We start from the raw sequence: 26,447 nt of genomic DNA on the forward strand, positions 1-26,447 counted from the left end.
TCAAGTGATCCTTCTGCCTTGCCCTCCTGAGTAGCTGGGACTACAGGTATGGGCCACAACACCTGGCTAATTTTTCTATTTTCAGTAGAGATGGGGTCTTGCTCTTGGTCAGGCTGGTCTCAAACTCCTGAGCTCGGGCAATCCTTCCACCTTGGCCTCCCAAAATGCTAGAATTACAGGTGTAAGCCACCATGCCTGGCCTGGATTCAGCGCTTTAATGATCATTACATCTAAATCTCTGATCCTGCAGTTTCATTACTATCATATTCTGAATCACTTAATGGTCAGAGTTGACGAAATATTAAAAATATATTGTACAATTATACAATTTACATCAGTCCACATATGGTGTGCTAACAGTATCTGATATGCCATCCATGCAAAGATAAGGTGAAATTCACAATGTATATCTCTTAACTATAAGATTATGTTCTGAAAAAGGTGTCCTTAGGTGATTTAGTTGTTGTACGAACGTCACAGAGTATACTTAAACCTAGATATTATAACCTACTACACACTCAGGCTGTAAGGTACAGCCTATCGCTCCTAGGCTTCAAACCTGTACATGTTACTGTACTGAATACTGTAGGCAATTATAATACAATGGTAAGTATTTGTGTATCTAAACATATGTAAACATAGAAAAGGTACAGTAAAAATACACTGTTAGAATCTTATGGGACCACCGTTGTATGTTGTATTTGTGGGTCCTCAGTTGACAGAAACTGCATTATGTGGCACATGACTGTATTTTGAATTAGAAAGATCTAACAAACATGGGATCATTATAGGCTGCAATGGCTATTAAATATAGAACAGAAAGAGTGTTGGCTGATCGAAACTCATAGATACTAAGGAGAAAACAAAAACTGGTATGTTTGGGACAATGATCTCATTTTACAGAATATAAGAAAATAAATGCAAAGTCATAGTTCCTTTCTTGTAAGTTTCTGAATTTCTAAACCACAAACTTTTAAAAATGAAGCTAAGTCACATAACTGAAAACAGATTAGAGATAGCCTGTGTTAACAGTGGGAGTTACAAAAAAAGAGCAATTTAGAAGAACTATTTAAAATTAAGGTTATGTATAAATGGGTTTGAAAAAGTAGAGCCAATTTCAGATTTAACTGTGCTAATACAGAGTAACTACTATGAACAATACAAAAATTAGTTCTACTGATCTCTGAAATATACTGTTATTTTATTTTATTTATTTATTTTTGAGACAGAGTCTCCCTCTGTTGCCTGGGTTAGAATGCCATGGCATGAGCTCACAGCAACCTCAAACTCCTGGGTTCAAGTGATCCTCCTGCCTCAGCCTCCCAAGTAGCTGAGACTACAGGTGTGTGCCACCATGCCCAGCTTATTTTTTCTATTTTTAGTTGCCCAGCTAATTTTTTTTCTATTTCTTAATAGAGATGAGGTCTTGCTCTTGCTTAGGCTGGTCTCAAACTCCTAACCTCAAGTGATCCTCCCACCTGGGCCTCCCAGAGTGCTAGGATTACAGGCGTGAGCCACTGTGCCTGGCCTGTACTGTTATTTTGGAAGCAGATTTAATTTTGCATTTTTATTTTCTAAGATTAAAATGTTTTTGCCTTCTCTGAGCATGTATTCTCTTCATAATGGAAGAAACCTCAGGGCAAAACAGATGAAAGCTACCCAACAATTAAAGACTGGTTGGTATAAAAAATCATCTCCACAATGAAGCATTTTCCCATTTACACACTTATTAAAGAAAATTTGGGTTTTCAAAATCACATACTTGTAAGGTAGTAACACTTTAAACACCTAAAAGCCTTCAGCATACTTATATGCAAAAAAAAAAAAAAAAAAAAGAGCCCAAAACTTAGGATATAAAGCAAATAGAGTTTAACTTTTACTCATGAGATAAATTCTTAGAAAAAAATTTAGATGGTTTCAAAAACAGAGTGCTTGGGTTACAGCTTTAAAGATTTAAGCTCTTTAGACTATTTTGAAAATGATTCATTATTAAATAATGCAATAAATAACATTTAAACTTTTTTTCCACAAAAGAACAAATCTTTCATTGATATAAACTTTGGAAGTCAAGCAGTCTTTTTTCTTTGTTTTTTTTTTTTTTTTTTGAGACAGAGTGTCACTTTGTTGCCCGGGCTAGAGTGAGTGCCGTGGCATCAGCCTTGCTCACAGCAACCTCAAACTCCTGGGCTTAAGCGATCCTACTGCCTCAGCCTCCCGCGTAGCTGGGACTACAGGCATGCGCCACCATGCCCGGCTAATTTTTTGTATATATATATATTTTAGTTGGCCAGATAATTTTTCTATTTCTATTTTTTTTTAGTAGAGACGGGGTCTCACTCAGGCTGGTCTCGAACTCCTGACCTCGAGCGATCCACCCGCCTCGGCCTCCCAGAGGGCTAGGATTACAGGCGTGAGCCACTGCGCCCGGCCCTCTTTTTTCATATACAAAGTATTAAGTACACTTTCACTGTAGATGGGAAATAAACTTAACTTATGATGTTCTATAATTGAAAAATGTCAATTATAGATAGCACTAGTACTGAACAGCTAGAAGTCAATTTATCAACTTTGATCTTATTTGATAAAATTTACAATCATGTTTTCTTAGGTTTTACAATTCAGATGCAATTTAGAGATCACTCATCTTAACTTTTATATGCAAATGAATAAACTAAGATTCAGAAATTGAAAAATCACAAAATTTATCCGAGGCAGAAATGAGATTACAGCCCAGTTCACCTGACATTTCAGTGCTATTATCTCAGTTGCCTTAAAATCCATTTATATTTGCAAATAACAAAAGCACTGTATTATTTGAAAATACACAATGATAAAAAGGTATAACTATTACTATATATATCATTAGCAAATTATGTCCATTTTAAATGTATTATCACCCTAATTTCTCAGGGGATCTCAGTGCAAAAGATCCTCACAGCCCAAAGTTTTCTGGTGAATTTGTTTATACTCTTCCAAACGGAGTAATCATATATTGGTGTATGCTATTTTAACATCATGGATCCCAAAAATGATTTTTAAGTAGTATTTGGTTCAATTGTAGGCGACATTTAATTAGGTTGATGGATCAATTCTGAAATTACCTTTTCAGATAACATCACCTACAGTCTCTTTTTGGAAGCTAAGTATTAGTGTTATTAAACTCCTAGTAGTACTGTTAGTACTCTAAATGGTTCTATAAATAAGTATTAAGGGAACTATGCCTTGTGTAATACTACAACAGACATTCAGTTCAAATCCTCAAGCTAGAAATGTTAAAATTTTCATAGAAAAGATTTAAAAAAAAAAAGGCCCATATTTGGATTTTAATGTATGATGGTCTTTATTTACAACTTTATTGGCAGAAAAGAAGAGGGAAAACTTTTAAACAGTTTAACACAGGGCATCGTAGCTGATTCTGTCAGGTAAAAGTAGTTCCATTTTAAACACTCATCTAATTGCCCAAACATATGATACTGAATCTGCATATGCAGTTTCCTTTTATGAAGTACAGTGGCTCTTGTTTTAGGCAGTCTTTTAAACATATAAATACAAAAGAAATTAAATCACTCATTAAAAACTGCATCAAATGAAGGGTATTTTAAATGTAAATTTATGTTGTTCTTGGTAATAACACATGCCCAGTGAAAACCAAAAGCTGGAAAAGCAGTTACAGTTCTACTTGAGTGACAGTTACAACGATCAATCATTTTCTGCAATAACCATTATATTTTCAATTTATCATGAACTACTCTGAACTTACTATGAGATGTAGCCAAAGTCAGAAGAGAAGACGTAGGGAGAGTATTCCTCTTTTTTTTTTGGAGGAGGCTAAGCCCTCTAGAATCAGCATGGGAAATAAACATCCTGTTCATTCTAGGCAGAAAAAAATTAATGTAGTCAATTTCAACTCATGCTGAGCTGAAAATTTTTTCATTGACTTGTTTGATGTCATTCTTCTAAATCAAGCGTGTTTAATTCTTCTTCTAGTTCATCCAGATCTTCTCCAGTAAAAAGATTTTCATCAACAGGAACAGCATCGATGGCTCCATTTTCTTGTCCCTCACCTTCGTTGTCCTCTTCCAAATCACTTCTTTCACCATTTTCAGCCCGACCTCCAGAGGCTTCACTTAATTTATTTTCTAAAAAAAAAAAAAAAAAAGAAATCAATAAAGCCTAGAAGCAGAAAACACTATTCTATAAGTAACTGATAGCACAGACTTGATACTGCACTTCCTCTTATCCTTTTTCCATGAAAGCCTTCCCTGGAATTACTCCAACAAGAACTGCTCTGTCTCTTTCTGAGCTTATTTGTACCAATTATCTATACCACTATAAAATAATCTTTCTTACTGTAAACATTTGACCATTTAATGGTTTATACCTGAAGGCAGGATCAATCTTCTACAACTCTGTTTCCTACATGACCTAGCAATTACGTTTTTAAATAATCAATTTCTATATAATATACCTTTTTTTTTTTTTGAGACAGAGTCTCACTCTGTTTCCCAGCCTAGAGTGAGTGCCATGGTGTCAGCCTAGCTCACAGCAACCTCAAACTCCTGGGCTTAAGCAATCCTACTGCCTCAGCCTCCCGAGCAGCTGGGACTACAGGCATGCGCCACCGTGCCCGGCTAATTTTTCTATATATATTTTTAGTTGGCCAGATAATTTCTTTCTATTTTTAGTAGAGATGGGGGTCTCGCTCTTGCTGAGGCTGGTCTCGAACTCCTGACCTCGAGTGATCCACCCGCCTCGGCCTCCCAGAGTGCTAGGATTACAGGCGTGAGCCACTGTGCCCGGCCATAATATACTTTTTGAATATGAATAAATGCTTATGTTACGAAAAAATGTTTGTAATATAAGCAGCTACTTGGTTTTTGAAATAGTATTTACATCACACTAGTTGTAATGCTGTGAGTGTGACAAAAAAATTTCACCATGTAATCAAGTTGTTAAAAAAAGAACCTAATGCTATGCAGCTACTTTTCTTTACAGACTAAAACTGATTGAGAAAACAAAAATGCTGCCTTTTCTTGTTCAATGACATCAAACGTTTACACAAAGACAATTTTTAAAAGTCTAATTTATATTTTAGGTATTTCAAACATTTCTGATAACAAAGTCTTGAGGATTATAACCTCTGAAGTATTTGCAATTGTGCCTATTGTCACCAAATCCCTACTTTAAAAGGAGCAAATCAATCAGAATATTGGCAAGACAATAAACAGTCTGACAGCATTCTCAAATCTTGGGAGGGCAGGCCAGTTTTACAAGTTATAACGTGTGCTTTTACAGTAAAAATAAGGCTCACCCGTTTCTCTCTCAGTTTTTACCTTAATTAGTATTCCTTCTGCCTTTTTCTCCCATAGCAAGCATGCTAAGCTTTTACCTCCCCTCTCTTCCAACTCCTCACTCAAGGCACAATTAGACATAAATTATACCAGCAATCCTCATCTCCAAATATACCTAGACAGCCTTCGCTCCATTCTCACACTTAACTCATTATTTATACTTCCAGATCTTGCTTCTATAATTAATGCCCTTTCATCTTCAATATTTTCCTCTTTTACCAGGTCCTTTTTCTCTGTCCTACAGATATATTAGGTTTCCCATATCCTAATACGCCATTCCCCGACCATGTCTTTTCCCTCAAAGTTAGCAGTGAATGGTCTGTACTCATTTTTCTCCTCATTCCTCAAATGCAGCCTCGATGAAAAACTGGCACCCTATTCTTACAACTTCTTTCTTAATTGCAACTAATAACTTACTTGTAATTCTCAACCAACTTGATCTTTCTGAAACTCTTTTGCTTAATTTTTCTCTGATCTTCTCAGTGTCTCCGTGTCTTTCCTAAGCATTTCCTGTTTTGCCTACCCTAAAACAGTTTGCAGTGTGTTGTAGAATGTTCTCTATGTACTGTGTCTGGGTGAGCTCATTCACTCTCAGCTACCAATGCAGATGACTTTTACACTGTTTTCTCCTGCAAAAGTCCACACAATATCCTAGATGATGCCACTTCTGATAACCATACAAAAAAAAAAAAATCTCAAACTTCTGAGGTCCCAAACTCAATTCATCAGCTATACCTCCAAATTCATTTCTGTCCCCTTGTAGTTTCAGCTAATGGTTTCAATATATACTTAGCTACTTACTAATGTCTACACCCTCTACCATTCACTATTACTTTTATATATGGTCGAACCACACATTTACGTTCCAGACTGGTACCTGCAGCTATCTGACTTTGCCAAGCCTGGTCTAACCCCATTTAGATAAGTTTCCTAGTTCTTAACATTATACAAAAATTAGCATACTTACCATCTTTATCTGAAGTATATGTGCTGAATCTTTCAAGACTGGCTACAGTAATACCTGTTTCATCTACATCTCTTGGGATATACAGGCTTAAATCTATGTCATTTATGCTCACTGAATCATCAACCTTTAACAAGAAATAGAGAAGAAAGTTGTTACAAATAAGTACAATTTTCATAAATAGTATCCTGACATTTATCTTAATGAAAAAGTCATCACTGATGCCAAGTAAAAACATAAGATCATCTATTGTCAAAACCTTTTGCCAAACTTCTTGAAAAAAGAATAGTAACATCTTATGCAAAACTTCATCCTCTGACATGTAAAGTATATTCCCTTTCAACTCAGAGGCCAGAATTTTATAACTACACAAAAAATGAAAAGTTATGTGCTATTACTAAATTTACCAACAACCAAATGACTGTGCTACTGTCTCATGCTCCCTACTCTGAATATTTTAATTAGTACCCATCCCATGACTATTGTTTTTGCACAAAATATTAAACAAAAGACTTTTTTTTGTTTCAGAGGGGGGATACAATATATTTTTTACAGCTAATACATATAGCACTTAACCATATATAAGGTTATATAAAGTTAACCTGAAGTTCTATAAAAAACTATAAATTCATGAACTCATTTAAATTTGTAAGCACCCTCTGATGCAGGGATTGTCATTATGTCCATACTACAGATTAGGGTGAAGGGCCTAGAGGAAGTTGGTTGGAGCAAGCATTTCAACCGAGGCATGCTGGCTTCAATACTGGTGGCTCTTAGCCACGCTGCTCTATTCTTTCTCTATTGTTTATTTTAATTAACACACGGAAATGAGGCACAGAAGCTTCTTCTTACCTCATCACCACCTGTTCCCTGGGTATAGCGGGTATCATCTGCTTCCTCATCATCATCATTGACCAGTTCAGGACGAAACTCAAACACCTCTCGGCCACTGATCTATTCAGACACATAAATATACCAACTCAGGACAAAATTCAAACATTCCTTGGTCAATAATTTTAGACATACACATGATTAAATAAGGACAAAATCCTGCATAACACAGAAATTAAAAATGGAAGAAAGAATAAAAAAAATCAATTTGGGTGATCTAGGACATACCACGAGCGCTTTCCCTGCTTTGAAGTCAGCTTTCCTTCTTTCCATATCTTGTTCAAGTTTATCAATCTTTTCTTGTCTTTTCCTTTTCTTCCATGCAAGAAAAGATTCTAGAGTGATTTTGGTAACATTTGGACCTAGGGCAGAACGCTGCAAAGATAAAGAGTGAGTTTTTCTCCCAAAAGTCTTCTATAACAATGATTAGTAGCAGTTTTCCTTTAAACCAACAAAAACTACTATGATTACCCTGAAGACATTAAATTTGGAATAAACTAATTTATTTTTAATTTACACAGCAGTGAGCAGAAGTATCCAGAGATACAAACATTTAAAATATATTGTTCTGAGCTAGATTTCTTAGCATTGAAGGTGAGTAAAACTAATTTGTCATGAGAAATTGTTACCATGAACTGCTAAAAACAATAAATATAAAAGTCACCATAACAATATCTAAATTTCATTTGTCTTCCTCAGGAGATGAGAAAACAAAATGAACCAAAAAAACCCACCACCTGCTCCTCTGGGCCAATAATCAGGTAGTGAATATACAGAAAAATAAATACTTGCTGAACATCTGCCAGGTATGCTAAATTAAATGCTTTATACATATATGCTAAGTCATTGATCACCACAAATAAGCAAATAAAAGCTAATGGTAAATATACCAAAGATTAATGGCAAACAAGTGTTGAACTAATATACAAAAAATCCCAAATATACCTGATTCCAAAGTGTACATTTTCTATTATAGTATAATGTATCCTGTGGGAGATACCAAATGGTATGTTCACTTAAGAAAAAATGTGCATAATCCCAACATTAGGCATTTATTCCACATATTTAGATTATCCAAGATGAGGCAAAATGGATATAGTTTGAAATATAAAGCCCTAAATGTAACATTTCCAATACTCTTAACATTTTCATATCACACGCAGTAGCTGTACCTGCTAACTCACAGAATGAAACTGTCTTTTGTGCTGAACCAAACATGAGTACCAAAGAGCCTCTTCAATCAGACCTATTCCCCTCTATCAGCAGAGTGAATGTTTTGTATCCAGGGATAATAATAAAGTGTGTAACTGAAAAATTGGAGTGGCATTGTCTCCTTTCATACATATGTTAATGACCAGGATAATGGTGCAATAAAAAGACACCAGAGAAAAAAATTTAAAACTACAAGTTCAATCAATCTGAGAACTAAGTATTTTTAATACCTCAATCTTTTGGAAACAATTTGATACACCAGTAGCTAGTACTTAAAAAACTGTTTCATAATCCTAAAATTAATGTTATTATTGGTTGTTTATGACTAGGTTTACATTTTAGACATATGAGAACAATTAAAGTAGGGCAACTTTGGGAAAGGTCATATTTTTTTCCCTTTCATAAACAACATGCTGTTGCCCCCAAGTGGTAAATATTAGAATTTCACAATAAATACTAAAGATTTTTTATGGTAGGAAGAGACTAGTTACCTCTCTTTCAATTAGATCTTCTAATGAAATTTCATCTTCTTTCTCTTCTTTCTTTTTATCTTTTTTCAACACAAATCCAGGAGGAAGTGCATGACGATACATGCAAATATCACCCCCTCCAGGGCATACCCAAAACCAGCCATACTTGTTGTTTTCAATAGCTTCAAGGAAATGCTTGCATACCTACGGAGACAATATTGTTCACAAGTAGTGGCTCAGTATAGTCCATTTCCAAGGTAAATGCTTAAGTATATAGAACAATTATATTCTATTCACATCCTGCACCCTTATGTGCAGAAATGCACATAAAAATGTATCTTAAGACACTTAATAAAATGGCAAATTCCCTTAGAGAAGATCTACATTAAGCTTCCATTTTAGACATTGTTCTAAATTCTGAATTCAAAAAGGACTAGCTTCAGTTAGCCTTTGTAAATACAATCCCGAAGTCTGATTTTTAAATAAATAAGAATATATAAATGGGTATAAAAAATAAAATGAATGATTTTCTTTTGGTTTGATCCTTCCTAAAAACTGATCACATGCAGTAATAATATAAACACTATTTGAATTACCTGACATTATAGGCAATTTCTTGTATCTGAGTCAAAGGGAGCAAGGTACAAAAGGAACACAAAGGACAGTGACCCTTTAAAACATGAATGAGTGCAAAACAGTAGAAGCCTCAGGTAATAAGCTTTGCAAATAAGGAAACTGTAACTAAAAAACAGTATTCTTATCCCCTCCAAAATATCAAACGTGAAACTAGTAATTAGAATTTTTCTAGCAATGCAAAATTTTTCACTGTAATTGCACTATAAATAAATATGTCAACATAAATGCAGAATCTGAGAAATAAGGAACCAATTTTTAAGGGTACATTTCCTGGAACACTAGAGCTACTACCTACCAAAAATTCATTTTGCAACTCAAATATAATAATATTTTAAACCTTGTAATTTAAAAAGTGCTCCCTATTATTAAATAATAGTGCATTAATTATTTAATACAATTATTAAATAATTGTAATTTTAAAAGTGCTCCCTATTATTAAAACCAAATAAAGTTATTAAATGGGTTATTTTAACAGGCCTCTTTCCACTCATTATGGATGAAAACAAGGGAAGAATTCTTATCTGAATATGTGACTGTGTTCATTCATATTTTAAAAAGTAAGATTACCTCAGAAAATGGCATTTAAAGGACTTTGGTCACATGATTTTCAAAGACTATTTTTGAATAAGAATCTAATTTTGTAAAACATAACTTGTAAATTCCAAAATAAAGCTTGATGCACCTTATTTTGATGAAATGAAACTTTCCAATAACTTAAAGAATAATCCAGTAGAAAACAGCAGCAAATACCTTGCCACATAATTCTCCCTAATGATAAATATCACAGCAACTCAATTCAAGAAAAGGACATACTATTTGAGTTTTTGGTTTTTTCTTTTCCGCCTCACCGTGCTTCTTGTTTACTACTTCTTCCAGCTTTTTCTCATCCCAATTATCCATAGTATCTAAATAAAAAGAGATATGAAGATTAAGTACTGTAATTTTATCTACTGCTCCCATGACACATTTTCTTAAACAGACAGGAATATTATTGTGGTCTAACACATTTTTCTTTAGAATACCAAATATAGGAATAAACAGTGTTGTGAGATTATTCACCAAAGCTTCCTAAGAAGCTTAAGCAAATGAGAAGGTAATTCTGGAGGAAAGGGTGACAGATAAATCCAAAATAAATCTGTTTTTTAATTATCTTCATTTACTTAAACAAAGGGTATAACTTAGTAAACTGAGATGTTATAAAAAATAACTCACTTAATCATTCTTTGTAAACACAGTCCTACTAAGATTGAAATGTTCTTTAAGTTACTAAATATCTTAGTAGCAAACCAAAGTAATAGGCATTTATTTTCAAGAGAATGCTAAAAAAATAAATAAATAAATAAATAAATAAAAATACCTTTTTCAAGTTCTTCATCTCTTGCATCAATGTAAACACTTCTCTTTTCACATTTTCTCTCCAGAGTCAAGTCATGAGAAAACTTACACTTATCTCCTTTAGTACACTGTCCTTGCTTGAAGAATGCACATACCACAGATTTGGGATCTGCACCTATGTCAAATGGCATATGGTATTTGTATTATAATCTGCCAGACCATAAAGTATAGCTTGTATCTGAAATATAATTACTTCTGGTTAACCTGTTATTTTCTATACATGGATGTGAGAGGAAAATATCACTTAAAGGTGATTAGTAAGACATTTCTTTAAAGTTCTTTCTGTAGCATTTTATATCTACATTTGTTTATTTTTTACTAAAAAAGGTGGTAGGGGTGGGAAACCAAACAAATACATAGGTTATTCCATAGTTATCTGTCTAGTTGCTGTCAATGAGACAGGAGGCAAAAGAGAAACAATATAAATGAAGGAAAATTGCCCCAAATTTGAGACTTACAGTTTATACAACTATAGCTTTCCCTCGGCTACTACCAAAAATTGAATACTGTAAACCAACTAGTAGACTGTCTAAATTGTTAATTGTGCCTTAGGTGTGGGGCTAATGGCTGGAGTTACAGTTGTCCAACGACGAAGGTGCACACACACATACAGAAACCATAAGCAAGCCATTGATATAATTCTGACAAAGGGAGCACCATTTTCATAGCAAACAGAATTGGCATATAATCTAAAAAAATAAACATCAAAACAAATCTGGAGTTTTTAGCATAAATTACATTTGATAAAAATAACACCACTGAAATTTAAAGTTTACCTTTACTTATTTTTTGAGCAGCAACTACAGGTTTGAACAGCTCATTTAGTTCCTGCAATTCTTTCTTCTTGTCATCTTTCTTCAATTTCTTTTCAGCTTCAATCTGTGCTACCTATAATATTCCCAGGTTTAAAATATAAATTTGACTGTTTACAAAATTGTTTTTGATACACAGTAAACATTAATGTAACAAAGACATCTGTATATTTATATGTATGTAATCCTCACATCTTATTATCAGTGTTACAATGGCCTTCCAATATTAAATGTTGTGGTTAAACTATTAAACAAAATTATTAAACTTTATAATGAATTTTTTTGGTCTATAAGTGGTACCATGCCTAGTTAAAAGCATATTTAAAAGCTTATGGCAACAAGCATTTATTAAGCACTTACTACATGCCCAGCATTTTTAGCAAATGGTTTTCACCTGGGATATTCTTCCTGTGAAAACAAGCCACCCCAGAAATGTATGGGTGCATCCTGAAGACAGAGATACAAACACCCAGAAATGTACAGTCCCACACAATAATGAATTGTACCACCCCAAATACCTAAAGTGCTCTCGTGGAAAAACACTGGGTTAGGTCAATGTAAAAGATTAAACAAAACAAAAAACATGGCACATAACATAGTTCCAGGCACATAATTTACATACCTAATATGATTAGAGGATTCATCCAAACATTTATATGTCAGGTCCTATGTTAGATGACAGGAAATACAAAGATGAAAAGACAAAGATGCTTATTTAAAGAAGCTCAGAATCTAGTGGGAAGACAGACATGTCAACAACTATATAATACATGGTGCTCTGGGAACAAATGCCCACATGCCTAAGAAAATTAAATTGAGTTGATAACCTTATGCATAAGTTCTTCTGATGGGCAAGAAAAGAAATGCAGAAAGAGCCAGCCAATGCAAAATTACAGGGACCAGAGAAACAAAGTATGAGAAATATCAATAAGAAGTTTGGACTGTATCAGTAGGCGACAGGGTTTGACTCAAGTGTTTAAAGTAAGCCAGTGACAAGATGAGGTATTTTATAAAGATCATGTTGGCAGCTTTGTGGAGGATGGGCCAGGAAACCAAGAATGAAAGCAAGAGGCTGTTGTAATTGCTGCAGGCAAGAAAACACAAGAGCTTAAAATAGACATTAGAGGTGAGGATGAAGAAAATAAGACACAGAGAACTCTTTAGGAGGCAGAAGTGATAGGACTAAATGATTTATTGAACATGAAGTATAAAGGAGGAGTCGTCTAGGATTATCGTATGTATGGTTAGTGCTGTTAAACAAGACAGGGAACACAGGAGGAACAGGTTTCGGGGTAGGAGGTAGAGATGAGCTCAGTTTTGGACATACTGAGTGCAAGATGCTTACAGAGCATCTGGGTGGAGCTACTTAGAAGGAAGCTGGACATAGATATTCATTCCACTGAAACCAGAGAGGGTGTGGTTTGAGATAGATTTTAGACACAGCAGCTTACAGATAATAACTGATTAAAACTTTGGGTGTGTATGAAATTATTCAAAGACAGCATAAAAAAGTGCCAGAACAATTCCTTGAAGAATATCAGTATTAAATGGGTCAACAGAACCTAAAAAGCTCTTATTAAAAAGAGACCTAGAAATATCAAAGTAGGTAGAAAACCAGGACAAAAAAGGACTCAAGATAGAGGAAATTTTAGGAAAGGAATGGCCAGATGCTATAATTAGGTCAAAGACATCCCAAATCCTAACTTTGACTATATGTTCGATTTGTTTAAACAGAAAAATGTTTTAAAAAGAAAAAATTTAAGTCACTTTATTTCTAATAAAAATATCCTTTGCTCATTGGGCCCCTCTCAAACATTTGTGGGCCACAAAGCAAGAGTAGAATGGAGGCCTACAAACCATTTGTTTAAATATTTAAAAGTTATAAATCAAGCTAATGTTGAATAAAAGGTGGTTTGTAATCCCACTTGACAAATATATCTTATGACCTGGAAGGATGGGTTCAAATTTAAAATGCCCAGGCTCCAAGGAGTTCCACACTGAAGCATGGCAGTAACACAAGAGTCAGCCCCCGGCTTCTCTCCCTCTTCTTACCCCTAGTTTCATCCCACCTTGTGTGTAGGGAGAGGTGGAAGGTGCAGGGGAGGAAATGTTATGGATCCAGGCTCTGTTCACACTCCTAGCACACATCCTTCTTTTGCCGCCTCAAGCACATTGGCAGCACAGTGTACTCAAGATGGAAATGGGCATGGGGAAGAGGCCTTTGCAGGCCCTGAAAGCTGATTCAGAACTGTTGTGAGGAGGGGTGGTGCAAAATCTGGAAGAGGCACATGCCCTTGGTCTGACTCCTTTACCTGTGGAGAGATATACATCTGGAGAAGACACAGAGTATGGTTGTCTACTACAGCACAGGGCCTAGGGCAGGACACCTCATGTCCAGCTCTAACAGCAGGACTGCTGCTCATTTCCAAAGTTTTCATATAATGGTGGTTAGGTACTCCACGTTCACAGATAAAAGCCTAGTTACCCAAATAAGTATCAAAAATATAATATTAGACATACGATCAAACCTAAATACTATCACAAATTTTATCTATGAAGTCTAAATCACCACTCCCACTGAAATACTTCCCACTGGAAGAAAAAGCTGAAGAAGAGAAAACAAGCTTGAAAAAGGAGCTAAGTAAAGAAAGTGAACTCTTCTTACATACCAATATTCATCAGAAGATTTACAGTATCTTTTCATTTAACCACCAGAGGAACCCTACAAGGATAACTGCACTTCCATTATACAGATAAAGACCAGTGGCACTAAATAATTTAAGATCATGTAACAAAAAAGATAGGGGGATTCATACCTTAGTCTATGTGATTCCAAGATATGAGCATTAATTTTTATTAAACCAGGGTATTAAATCAACAACTTGGAAGAGCAATAGTCTTTGGCTTTAAAATCAAGCTGGGGGTGTGGGTGTGGGTGTGTGTGTGTGTGTGTGTGTGTGTAAGTAAAGTGTTAGGGTATTGATCTGTAGACAGCACGAGTAAGAAAAACTTGTTTCAGACAGGGGTCAACCATCTCACATATATTCTGATATTTTCAGATGAAAAAAATTCAGAAATTCTTCTCTCCTACATTAAAAAGAAGTGTTTCCAGAAGTCAAGGAAAAGAAGTGGTGGAAAAAAAAATATTTTTTAAAAACAAATCCACGTCTATAAAATGTTAAGGAATGAGAAGTCTAAAGAACCTGAAGGGGAATTATTTTTTTTTTTTGAATGAGTTGCCAATAGATAAAATAACTTCCAAATTCATATGGAAGAATAAATGTCTCAGAGCAGCCAAGAAAAACAGAAAAGTAGTAACATTTTAGAGAAAGGACTTGCCTTAATAGCTAATAGGATACATCACTAGGCCACTATAATAAAAATCAGTGTAATATTGGTTTTGGGACAGACAATAAATAGAACAGAAAAGAGAATCTAGAAATAGATCTTAACATATTTGAAACTTTAATATACAATTATGTGCTAAGTAATGATGTTTAGGTCAATGACAAGAGTACATACATGATAGTGGTCCCATAAGATTATAATACCATTTTTTACTGCACCTTTTCTACATTTAAGTATGTTTAGATACACAAATATTTATCATTGTGTTACAACTACCTATAGTATTCAGTACAGTAACACACTGTATATAGGTTTGTAGCCTAGGAGTAACAGGCTATACCATACGGCCTACATGTGTAGTAGGCTGTAGTATCTAGGTTTGTGTCAGTAGACTCTATGATATTCACACAATGAAGAAATTGCCTAATTGTATATTTCTCTAGAATGTACCCCTGTCCTTAAGCAAAGCATGACTGCATGTCAATAGTGGTATTTCATTTCAGTGGGATAAATGACGCTGGTGTATGTGGCTATTTATATTTAAAAAAAACCAAACTTAATGACATAAAATAAAATTTATATGACAAATTTTAGACTGTGAAAATAAAATAATTTTTAAAAATCTAGGAAAAGCATGCATAATCCAGTGGCAGGGGAGACCTTTTAACCACATTTTAAAAAAGCTAGCAATGTATCTGTCAATATAAAACCATATATACAAAAACTAAAAATTGTTGCATGGCAAAACATTACAAATTATTTGTAATGTAGACAAAAGGTACCTCTCATAAACCAACAAGAAAAAGACAACCAAAAAAGCAAAGGATTTGAATATGCAAGTCATAGAAGTGCAAACTCAAACAGCTAAGAAGTATAGGAGAAGGTACTTTTCTAGTAGTGAGGGAAACAATCTAACAATAAGATATCACTTTATACTTACCAGACTCAAGCATTAAAAAGAACTTAAGAACCTATTACTTATGCACTGTAAATGAAAATGTTAAGCATTACAGCCTCTAAGGAAAGTGATTGGACAAATTTATTAAAATTAGAAACCCATTTCCCTTGATCTAGAAGTCTGTTAGCACATAATTTATGTAACAGAAAGAAAGCACAAACACATGTAAGAATACATGTACAAGCATATTTCTTACAGAAGTGTTCTTAGTGTCAGAAAGTTGGAAACAAAGCGATCACTTACTTATGAATAGTGAAATGGATGGGTATAACATACTCATACTGTAGAATAGTATGCAGCCATTATTAGAATAAATGAGAGCTGTATCAAAATGACTTGGAGGAATATTCAAGAGGTACTGCTGAGTAAGGCAAGATGCAAAATACATTTAGAGTAGGATTTCATTTTGAAATACAATACCAAATACTTTTACCTGTAACAGTTGCCATATAATATTACATCCATGAGAAGAAAGAAAATACGAACACTTAAATTATTTACCTGACGTGGATTTTGTTGACCAAATTTAACTTGATGAGTGACAGCCTTGATAAACTTTTGTTGCTTCGCTCCTTTCTTATTCTTTAAACCAAAAGTTTTGTCCTAATTGAGAAAAAGCATAGAAATATCTTAACACTTTATATTAATATCTATTTTCTAATGACATCTAAAAATCATTCTTTTATTTATTGATAAGAAAAGTATTCTTCCTTATGCTATATATGAAGACATACAAAACACTAAAACATCAAGTTAAGGCAACATATGACCTCAAAACACCATCCAGATTCTTTATGATTCAATACACACTTGTAACTATCATCATTAAACTTATTACTCTGTGATACTTTTGCAAAAGTACAAAAGTGCATTTTGAAATATCAGTTCTATGGAATGTGCAGAGTTGTTACACTGGAATAAGAAGTCCTACAGTCAAATAAGTTTAGGAAAATGCTTGATTAAATAGGGCTCTTAATTCTTAAGCATAAAATACAGCCTCTATCAGAGGGGATATAGTATGCAGCACTTCCAAATCTTCTTTTACCTCAGAATGCATTTTCATCAGAGTATTTTGAGGGCTTATATATTACTGAACACACTTTGGGGAATAGTGCATAAGAGGAAGAAGATAAATTAACTTCTGAACTGTTTTTTTGGGTAATAAAGTTATCCTCTCAAAAACAAATTTAATAAAGAGATCAGACTACACAATTGTACACATTCCTAGGTGTTGCTAATATGGAAACATTAAAATTGAAATATAATAACTAAAAAGCAACACTTTATTAAATTTGGAATATCATTAATATAATAATTTGGCAATACTATGAATATAATACCAGCTATCAGTTATGGAATGCTTATTATGTGCTAGGCACTAGTGGCGATCCTTGGCTATCTATCCATATTTAGTAAGTATGTAGTACCAAACATTTAGAAGCCATTGCACAGGTATGCGCAAGTGTATGTGTGGGGAGCTGTAGTGGGTTGAATGAAGTCCCCCAAATTCAAGTCCACCTAAACTTAAGTGTGACTTAAATTGGAAATAGGTCTGTTACAGATGTAAGGAGTTAAGGTGAGGTCGTACTAGATTAGGGTGGGCCCTAAATCCAATGACTACTGTCTACGTAAGACACAAAGACACAAAGAGAAGGCAATGTGAAGACAGAGACTGGAATACACTAGAGCTATAAGCCAAAGAATGACAAGGATTGTGAGATACCACCAAAAACTAGGAAAAGGCAAGGAAGAATTGGTCCCTACGGCCTTCAGAGGGAGCATGGCTTTGCTGACACCTTAATTTCAGATTTCCAGCCAACATAATTGTGGGAGAATAAATTTCTGTTGTTTTAAGTGACCCAGTTTGCAGTCATTTATTACAGCAGCCCTAAGAAACTAACAAAGCAGGCTCGACTAGTAGAGTTTTACCTTAAGGTGAATGGGTGGCAAACCTGACAGGAAACCACCAAATACTGAAATTTGAAATCCCCCCCGCCCCATCTTTTCTGCTTCTCTGGAGAAGGGTCTTCTAGCTGGGAAGGCAAAAGATCTGGCTACAAGACAGGAGAAAAGAAGAGGTGGGAGAAAGGGTCTCCTAGTTTACTGCAGACCCCTTAGCGGCCATTTTCAGGCCCACATTTTAAGTCCTCCACTTCCTCTGTGCCTAGTGTTCCAGAACCAGAGAGGCCTGCTGACCCCCCAACCCGTGCTAAGAATACACCTCCTGTTTCTCACAGAAATAGTCACCTGGCTGAGTTGTAGTAGGTAAGAATTATTAGCTACTTCTAACATTTTTAACCCCCAATTTTCAGCCTCTCACCTTCAATATTACCTAGTGCCTCCCACTGTTGAGTTTTTCCAGAATTTTGCAGAGTAAATTTACTTGCTTCTCACCGGCACACTCCTAGGCAGGCACTCAGTCCTGAACACTCTGCTCTGCTAAATCAGTTACCAACTCACCCATCATCCACTGTCAATCTTCACATGCTCAGGTTCCAGATTATAAATGTCTCCTAATTTCAAAACAGAATTTGTATTTCTTTCTTATTCTGGTTGTTTATGGGTGGTTTCAATGATGATAAGAGGCAAAAAGGTCTCTAAAAGTAATCTGGGGTCAGGCACTGTGGCTTGAGGCAAAAATCTCATCAGCACTTTGGTAGACCCAAGTGGGGGAGAATTGCTGGAGGCCAGAAGTTCCAGACCAGCCTGTGCAACACAGTGAGAACCCATTTCTACAAAAAAAAAAATTAAAGAACAAAAAAAACCCCAAAAAACAAAACAAAATAAAAAAAAACCAGCCAGGCATGATGGCACACACCTGTAGTCCTTGCTACTCAGGAGGCTGAGGCAGCAGGACTGCTTGAGCCCAGGAAATCAAGGCTGCAGTGGGGCTATGATCATAATACTGCACCCAGCCCGGACAACTGTGACAGACTCTAGCTATTAAAAAAAAAAAACAACTAAAAAACCCTGAGAGGCATTTAGTATGAAATAAATCAGGTAACCATTTTAATTCTACAGGAAGGGAAAGGTTAATGAGAAGAAAGTATTACAGATAAAGAATACCACCTATTTGGATAAGCTGGAAATGGAAAACAACAGTATTGAGAGAATTTGTATCTGAAAACATTCAACATGAAATGCTGTAATTTTTACAGCATTTCAAAACCAATAAAAGATTTTTCAATATTCTTAAGATCAAAAAGCTCAATAGGTTTTTGCTGCTAAAAGGCTCTTTCTCATCAGGAAATATCTCTTTATCCATGACATCTATATCCACCCATATACCAAAACTTTGCTTTCCCCTACGTAAATGCCTGCCTCATGTTCTACTATCCCAAACATGATAGTTCAAAATTCTACATGAATTTTTTATAGCCTATATATATGAAAGAAGGTAGCAGGAAGCACATACAAATTGAAATTCTCTGCAATGTATGGATAGCTTCCCTTGTTTTTACAGAAAAGAAGGTTTAACACAACCCAATTCCAAGGAAAGATGGTCAAGGGTAATGTAGCAAATGGGGAGAGATGATCACAGAGTAGCAACCAAGTATACAAATGCCATACTTTCCTTTTACAACAAGTGAGTTCTCATGGGAGGGAGAGGAAATTCTAACTAAAAATATGGTCAGGATTAAAGGGTAACAGCATCTACAGATACTTTGCCAGAGAAGAATAAACTAGGGTTGAACCTATGCCCCATATGCAACTATGGAGAAGAAGCAAAGAATGAATAAACAAGGCCAAATAGCAAACTAGAGACTGACATATAAAGACTTAGGAAAGAAACTAAGGGGACCCAGCCAGTTAGAAAAGAAAGTATTAACAACAGCAGTTTCTAGTAAAGGTGTATAAGCTCCAGATACCAGAAGAGAAAAAAATTTTCAGGTTTAATTACACTGCTTTAGCACATAATTAACCAGTTTAAAGAGATAATGAATGAGTTCTGTTTTAAAAGTCTCTAATTAGGTTAAGAGCTCAGAAAATTTTTTTTCCAGAGAAAGGGGATACTTATTTATTTAGCATTCACTAAACATAAACTCCTGAATATATACTTCAATAAATCCTCAAAACAATCCTATAATATACTATTATCTCATTCTGCAAATGTCGATACAGAAACTCAGAAACAGTCAACAATTCATTTGAAGTTAAATTGCTAATAAGGGGCTGGCTGTACAGTATAAAGATTTAAGAGTATAAACTCTGGAGTCAGACTGCCTAGGTTCTAATTCCAAACAGAGCTTGGTAAATTACTCTCTTTGCCAGTTTTTTACTTATAAAGTGGGTCTTACTCTAACCTCTTAGGGTTGTTCTGAAGGCTAAAACATTTAACTCAGAGAGACAGTATATAGCACAGTGGTTGACAGCAAGGACTGTGGAGCCAGATTTCCTGGGTTTGAATCCCTGGCTCTGCCACTTGCCAGTTTAGTAACCTTGGGAAAGTTATTAATCTCTGTGCTTGTTTCTGTAACTTTAAAAAGGGTAATAATGCATATACCACTGACAGAATTAGAGGAGCTATGTAACTTTTATCACCCGTAGATGGCTGGTATGTCTCTCTTCTCTCCTTTCCCCCCAAATCCTGAGAACTGCGTCTGGCCCAGTAAGTATTAAGTGACAGATGACATATGAACTAAGGTATAATTGACTCTAAGCAAATTTATTTTTCTTTCCACCACGAAAAACTACTTCCCAGAGAAACCTGGTTAAGTTATTGGGCTGGCTGGTGCACAAAAAGCTTCCTAGATACCACACTGTGGATCTGGGATACCAACACTACCTCTTAATAATAGGATGGTTTGCAATTCGGAATACTTCAAAAAGGCTTTCTTGAGCTTAGGACAGACCCTTACCCAAACATTAACCTGAATTATGAGATGGAAAAAGAGGAGGTTACAGTCAATCCCAAGTCGTGGTTAAAATTAGGGAAACAGTGGTCCTCATTGGATAAATAAGGTCCCAAAAGTTAGGTTATAGGGAAGGAACTTTGTGTGTGTATGTTTCAGAAGACTACTTGGGAAATGAATACAAAGGAGTTTACAAAGCAGGCAGTAAGAAAAGCTCGCTGAGGCTTCAAGAGCCTTAATACTCAGTGAATTCCAGAACCTAACTTAAAACTTCTCTTAACTTAAAACCCCCCTCCCTTAAATCTGTGGTCCCCAACCCCCAGGCTTCGTGTTAGGGAGTAGGTCGCAGAGCTCTACCACCCCCACCTCCGTGGAAAAATTGTCTTTTAAAATGCGCCCCAGGCCCCGCTACTTAAGTAAGATGTTTGGGGAAAAAAGAGGCAGTGGGAGAGCAGGTCAACACTGAATAGTGCTTTAACATAACTAGGGTCTACCTCTGGGGACATTAGGGTAAGCAGAGGCTAGCAATGTTTTACATCTTTAGTTTTCCCCTAAACATACTCATCTAATGTATTTTTGTTGTCCATCCATGTAATAGATATTCTGCAACTTATTAATCCAGCTTCAAGCAATCAACAGTTGACCTTGGCTGTTGGCTGAAGTTCTTCACTGACAACCAATTTCTCTTTCTCCATCCTTTACACAGCTGGATCCTGTCTCTATAGGTCTTTATTATTACTTTCCTGCTACAAGTCCTTAGCTGGATATCCTTTATCCAAAGATTGTTTTCCCTTTTCTATAATCAACCTTCTACAGCTCAATGCAGACTTTAATTTGTTACTATATATTTAGCTATAAGAAAGCAAATGGTGTATGCCATTTGCCACTAATGTGTTAATGTCTAGCAGAACCATAATCCTCTTTGATATACTCATTTCAGGAAAAAAATATTAATACAAATGAATTCATAAAGTTTGGGGGGGAAGAAGGGAAAGAAAAGAGGGAAGAAAGAAGGAAAGAAAAAAATGAAGGCAATATAAAGAAATTATTTCAAATGGGCAAAAGGTAAGCACCATATAGACAGTGCAGGTGAGTCTGTGTTTATTTCCCCTAAATAGTTCTTAGCTCTGTACTATTAATAATATGGCAATTAGCTGCATTTTGCAGATGAGAATTGTGGTTCAGAGAGACCATGTAACTTGTCTAAAACTACAGAGTTAGCAATTTGAAACAGGGGACTCAAACCTGGGTCTACCTGACTCCAAAGCTGGTACTCAAAGCTGAAAGTCATTAAATTATGCTACCCAAAGCCTCTTTTTACTTGCTTTATTTAGCATTCTCAAAAACTGCATGTTGTTGTTTTTCCACGGTGGTGGCAGGGGAAGCAACAGAGGTACAGGAGACGGAAGAGGTCCATAGGGCAACCATTTATTTTAAAGTCTACTGAAAAGTGCTGCTTAAAAGCATATGCTGTACTATTAATGCTGAACAACTTAGAATTTCAGGTTATGTATCATAAAACCTTCCAAAGCTAATAAGACTTTGAAATAAGTTAGTCTTTACCTGTCAAAATAGACTATAAAGAAGTATTTTTTCCAAAACAAAAAAATTACAGAGATCAATAACCAGTTTGAACCAGGTGTCAATTATGTTCATTATGAGTTTGTCATAAAGTATATTTTACTTTAGCTTTTAAATGTTTTGCTAATAACTGCTTTTAGTTGAAATTTTACACATCTACACAAAAATTGATACAGTGCTGTTCTGGATGAAACTTGATTGGTGAGCTGGGAGCTAAGCCTATGCTACCTCTCCTTATCCAATTGCAACAGTCATTGAGACATGCTTTGGGTCTTTAGGAAAGCTTAAAAAAAAGTTGCCTATAGTATTTAATAAAGCAGAATGTATCATTTCCTGACGAGGCTGAACAATAGAGTATTCTCTATATATCTAATTTCACAAATGCTATAACTTAACACTGCAATTCACAATATTGTTGTACCTCTCTAGGAGTAGCAAACATCAGTGCAACATCCATGAGTCTGCAAAACTTTACTACCTTTTTTTTTTTTTTTTTAAGAAAGTTCATCAGATCTCTGGACTTGAACAAAGGAGCACATCTAGATTACAAGATGTCAGGCTCAGAGGACCTTCCTAAAGGCTAGCACCAGATACATTAACAAAGGAAACAAACTACGTTCACTGAGAAACAACTGAAAGATTTGAACATGTTGTTCAATAAGAACCCATACCCAAAGCCAAGCTTTCAGAAAGAAATGGCCTCAAAACTAGACATACACCCAATATTACTGCATTCTTGGTTCAAGAAAACTCAAGAAAGCAAAATGCAAGCATATTCAGCAAAAATAAGAAGCTCAACAGTAATTCATAACGGTGAAGTCAAGACCAGTCCTTCCCAGACACACCACCCAGATCCCCTAGTGATGCCTACCCTGTAATCCTAACTTATACAGGTCATAAAGACATTCTTGTTCTACCTAAGTTTATGCCCCAACGTTAAGGTCCCTACAGATGACTGCATTGGCTACAAAAATAATCCATTCTGTATGCTGCCAAGATTCTAATATATAGTGCCTTTATCCCATTTTGGAATCCTGAGTTCATTCTCCAAGCTTCAATTATAATTCTTTTGTCTCTTCATCTCTAGAAAGGAGAAATACTAAAGGTCACATATTGTAATGATTCCTATACAAGAGAATACTTTTTAGCAATAAGGAACAAACTAGACAGATATATACAACACGGATGGATTTCAAAAACATTATGTGGCATGAAGGGGAAAAAAGACACAAAAGGCCACAGACTGTATAAATCCATTTATATCAATTCCTAGAGCAGAAAAGGTATTCTACGGTGGCAAAAAGATTAGTAGAAAGAACTGCCCATGTAGAAAGAACTGAATAGAAAGAGGCACCAAACACATTTATTAGGATGATGGAAATGTTTCATGTCTTAATTAAGGTGGCAGTTTCTGGGTGTATAAATTTATCAAAACAGAATCGTACATCTAAAATCAATGCATTTTATTTTACATAAATTACACTTCAATGAAAAACAAAATTATTTTTAAAAAGCCCATTGTATATATTAAATATGGAAAAAACAAAACTAGGCTTAATTTGAACAGTCTGTTAGGCTATTTTTCTTCGTCAATTGAAGAACACAGTTATCTTATTTTGCATTTTTCTTTGGGGCTATCTTCATTAACGAAACTAAAGTTTCTTTCTCTTTACCTTAAATATAATCTTGTTCCAAAATGAATGGAACCATAACATATGTATCATTTTTAGAGTTGATGGGATACTATAAACAACTTTCACGTACAATTCCTTAAAAGAAAAATACCAGTCCTACCAATTAAAAAGAAAACAAACTATAGTTAAAGCTCTACAATGCATAAACTTACTTTAAATTGTCATGTAACACTTAATTTCACATCTATATAAAGTTTGTATCATGGTGTACTGTATTAACTCAATCTCAGTACAGAAAACTTACAAGTAAAATGACATCTTTAAAATATCCTTGGTATATACAGTACTGAATGCCATCAGGTCACCAACCTCAGAGATCAACCTAAATGCCAGGACTCCAGATTCAAAAAGGAGATAGTAAACGCAAGTCTGAGAATTTAACAATCATTTTGTTTGGGTAAGGTATTTCATGACAGTTTTAAATAGTCCAAATAAGCAGTAAGAATACAGGTTCTGCTTAAGTTGGAAGGTGGCCAGGGTTGCCAGAATTCTTCATAAGCATTTTACTTAAATAAGGAGACTTTAAAAAATTATTTGCAATTTGACAAAGATAAGTTCTGATTAGGTTTGTAAAACAAAACCCTGAGAGGTTTCAATGCTATTTTTCAAGGCTGTAGTAACTGAGTATTACAAAGCAATAATCGGTTACAAAAGATGTCATTTCAAAGCACCCAATACCTATTTTGGTCATGTTTTAATAAAAAGTATTCCATAAAAAGCTGTCCATTATTCAGATACACCTTATGCACGACAACGACCATGGCTTTTTCATATTACATCCAAAGTATAGGAAATACTATTTATTTTAATTATGAGGAAGAATAATAGCACAAATCGAGGGAAGAAATACCTCGTGGGGGGCTATATGGTATGTTTATGTAATGTCAATATGGTTCAGCTCTTAAGGAAACTCACTGATGCAGTCCTTGGAAAACAAGTGCAGAACATGTTAGATCGTCAACAGCGTCCCTCAGCCATTAAAGGGCTGGCTACAAGCTCAATGTGCTAATATATATCAAAACCAAATTGGGGTATGGGACTTAACACAGCTAGTAACACGGAAACCTACTCTCTTTTAAAGCGTTATTCTATTTAATCGAATTTAGAATATGTATATCAAGCGCTATCTATGTACAAGATTCTGGGCTGTGACCTGACAGAACGAGATTTTGAACAGTTTAGAGGTGAATCAAAAACGCCACCAAATAGAAATTTGTTGGCTCCAAAGAATTAACAGTATTACCCCTGGGTAATGGGTAAAGAAATAAGAAACAGAAAGACTCGTCCTAAGTCTGCGTTCCAAAAAAGACTCCGGGCCGAGCCCGCTCATCGTATTTCCTTTAACATAACCCTAGAAACATCTCCATTTCCGGGAGGATTAGCGAAGAACAAGACCCTGCGGCAGGCCCACGGGGGCATTTCGCCGCCGGGTAGGCAGGGGCGGGCGCGTGGGCGGAGAAGCCAGCCCAGGTGCGGGGGCGCCAGCAACGTCACTGTAGCAATGAGAGGCAGCGAGCGTCATCAGGGGGCTGGTGAAGGGGCAGAGGGCCATACAGACCAAACGAAGGGACACGTGGCCCCAGAAGACGCCAGCGAGCCCCGGGGAGCCGGGAGCCGGGAGGCTGCTTCCCCGAGGTCTCGCGGCGTGAGTGGGGGAGGGGGTGGGTACTCACTTCGATAATCTTCTCCTTCTTTTTCTGCTCCGCCTTTTTGCTGCCCCCGGCCTGAGCCTGTTTCTTGGGGGGCATTGCGGAGACAGATGACACCGGCCACAGTTAAGCGCAGCTGGATAACGTCAGGGGATCAGGCCCTGCGGCAGGAGGCGGAGGAAGACCGGAGCCGCTCTCGCCTCACCGCACGGAAAGCGAGTCGCTCATTCGCCCCCTAAACGCGGCCTTTGCGACAGGTCGGTGCCGCAGAGCATTTTGGGTAGTGAGGAGAGGCGCCCGGAAGCGGAGCTGCGCGTGCGCCGTTGCTGCGTCTCACCGGGAGAGGGCAGGGATGGGACGTGGGAAAATGATCGCGCGTCACACGTGATGTTGCACACCCGCCCAGCCTTTTCTGGGTGGCTGCAGGCCTGAGAATGAATGTGGGCCAGCGGGTTAAGGCCCATGCGCGTCTGTGCTCTCTCGGCGTCCTCTCTCACTGAGAATGGACGGCTCTTTTGTCCATCTTCGCCTCAGCTATAGACTTTTCCTGCCGGCCGAGTTAATGGTCGCCTGTACCATCCCCATCCTGAGTGACCACCGAGCAGCCTCAGCAACTTGGGGCTGCCTCGTGGG

General features: G+C 36.2%; 1 protein-coding gene across 2 annotated transcripts; it reads right to left on the bottom strand.

Moving 5' to 3' along the window:
* Positions 1–3,315: 3,315 nt before the first annotated feature.
* ZC3H15 (zinc finger CCCH-type containing 15) lies at positions 3,316–26,151 on the bottom strand. 2 transcript variants are annotated; one of them, XM_045560268.1, is made up of 10 exons: positions 25,839–26,151; positions 16,539–16,640; positions 11,696–11,807; positions 10,882–11,034; positions 10,338–10,429; positions 8,910–9,092; positions 7,435–7,581; positions 7,168–7,269; positions 6,319–6,442; positions 3,316–4,139 (listed from the first exon to the last, which is right to left on the bottom strand). In XM_045560268.1, the coding sequence occupies exons 1-10, from the start codon at positions 25,911–25,913 to the stop codon at positions 3,949–3,951; spliced, it is 1,281 nt and encodes a 426-aa protein (XP_045416224.1). In that variant the 5' UTR covers positions 25,914–26,151; the 3' UTR covers positions 3,316–3,948. The 2 variants fall into 2 exon arrangements, with proteins under 2 accessions (XP_045416224.1, XP_045416223.1); XM_045560267.1 differs by lacking the exons at positions 16,539–16,640; positions 25,839–26,151 and adding an exon at positions 12,354–12,400.
* Between the last annotated feature and the right edge of the window lie 296 nt (positions 26,152–26,447).

This window comes from Lemur catta, chromosome 8 (genome assembly GCF_020740605.2).
Source record: "Lemur catta isolate mLemCat1 chromosome 8, mLemCat1.pri, whole genome shotgun sequence".
Lineage (NCBI taxonomy): Eukaryota > Metazoa > Chordata > Mammalia > Primates > Lemuridae > Lemur > Lemur catta.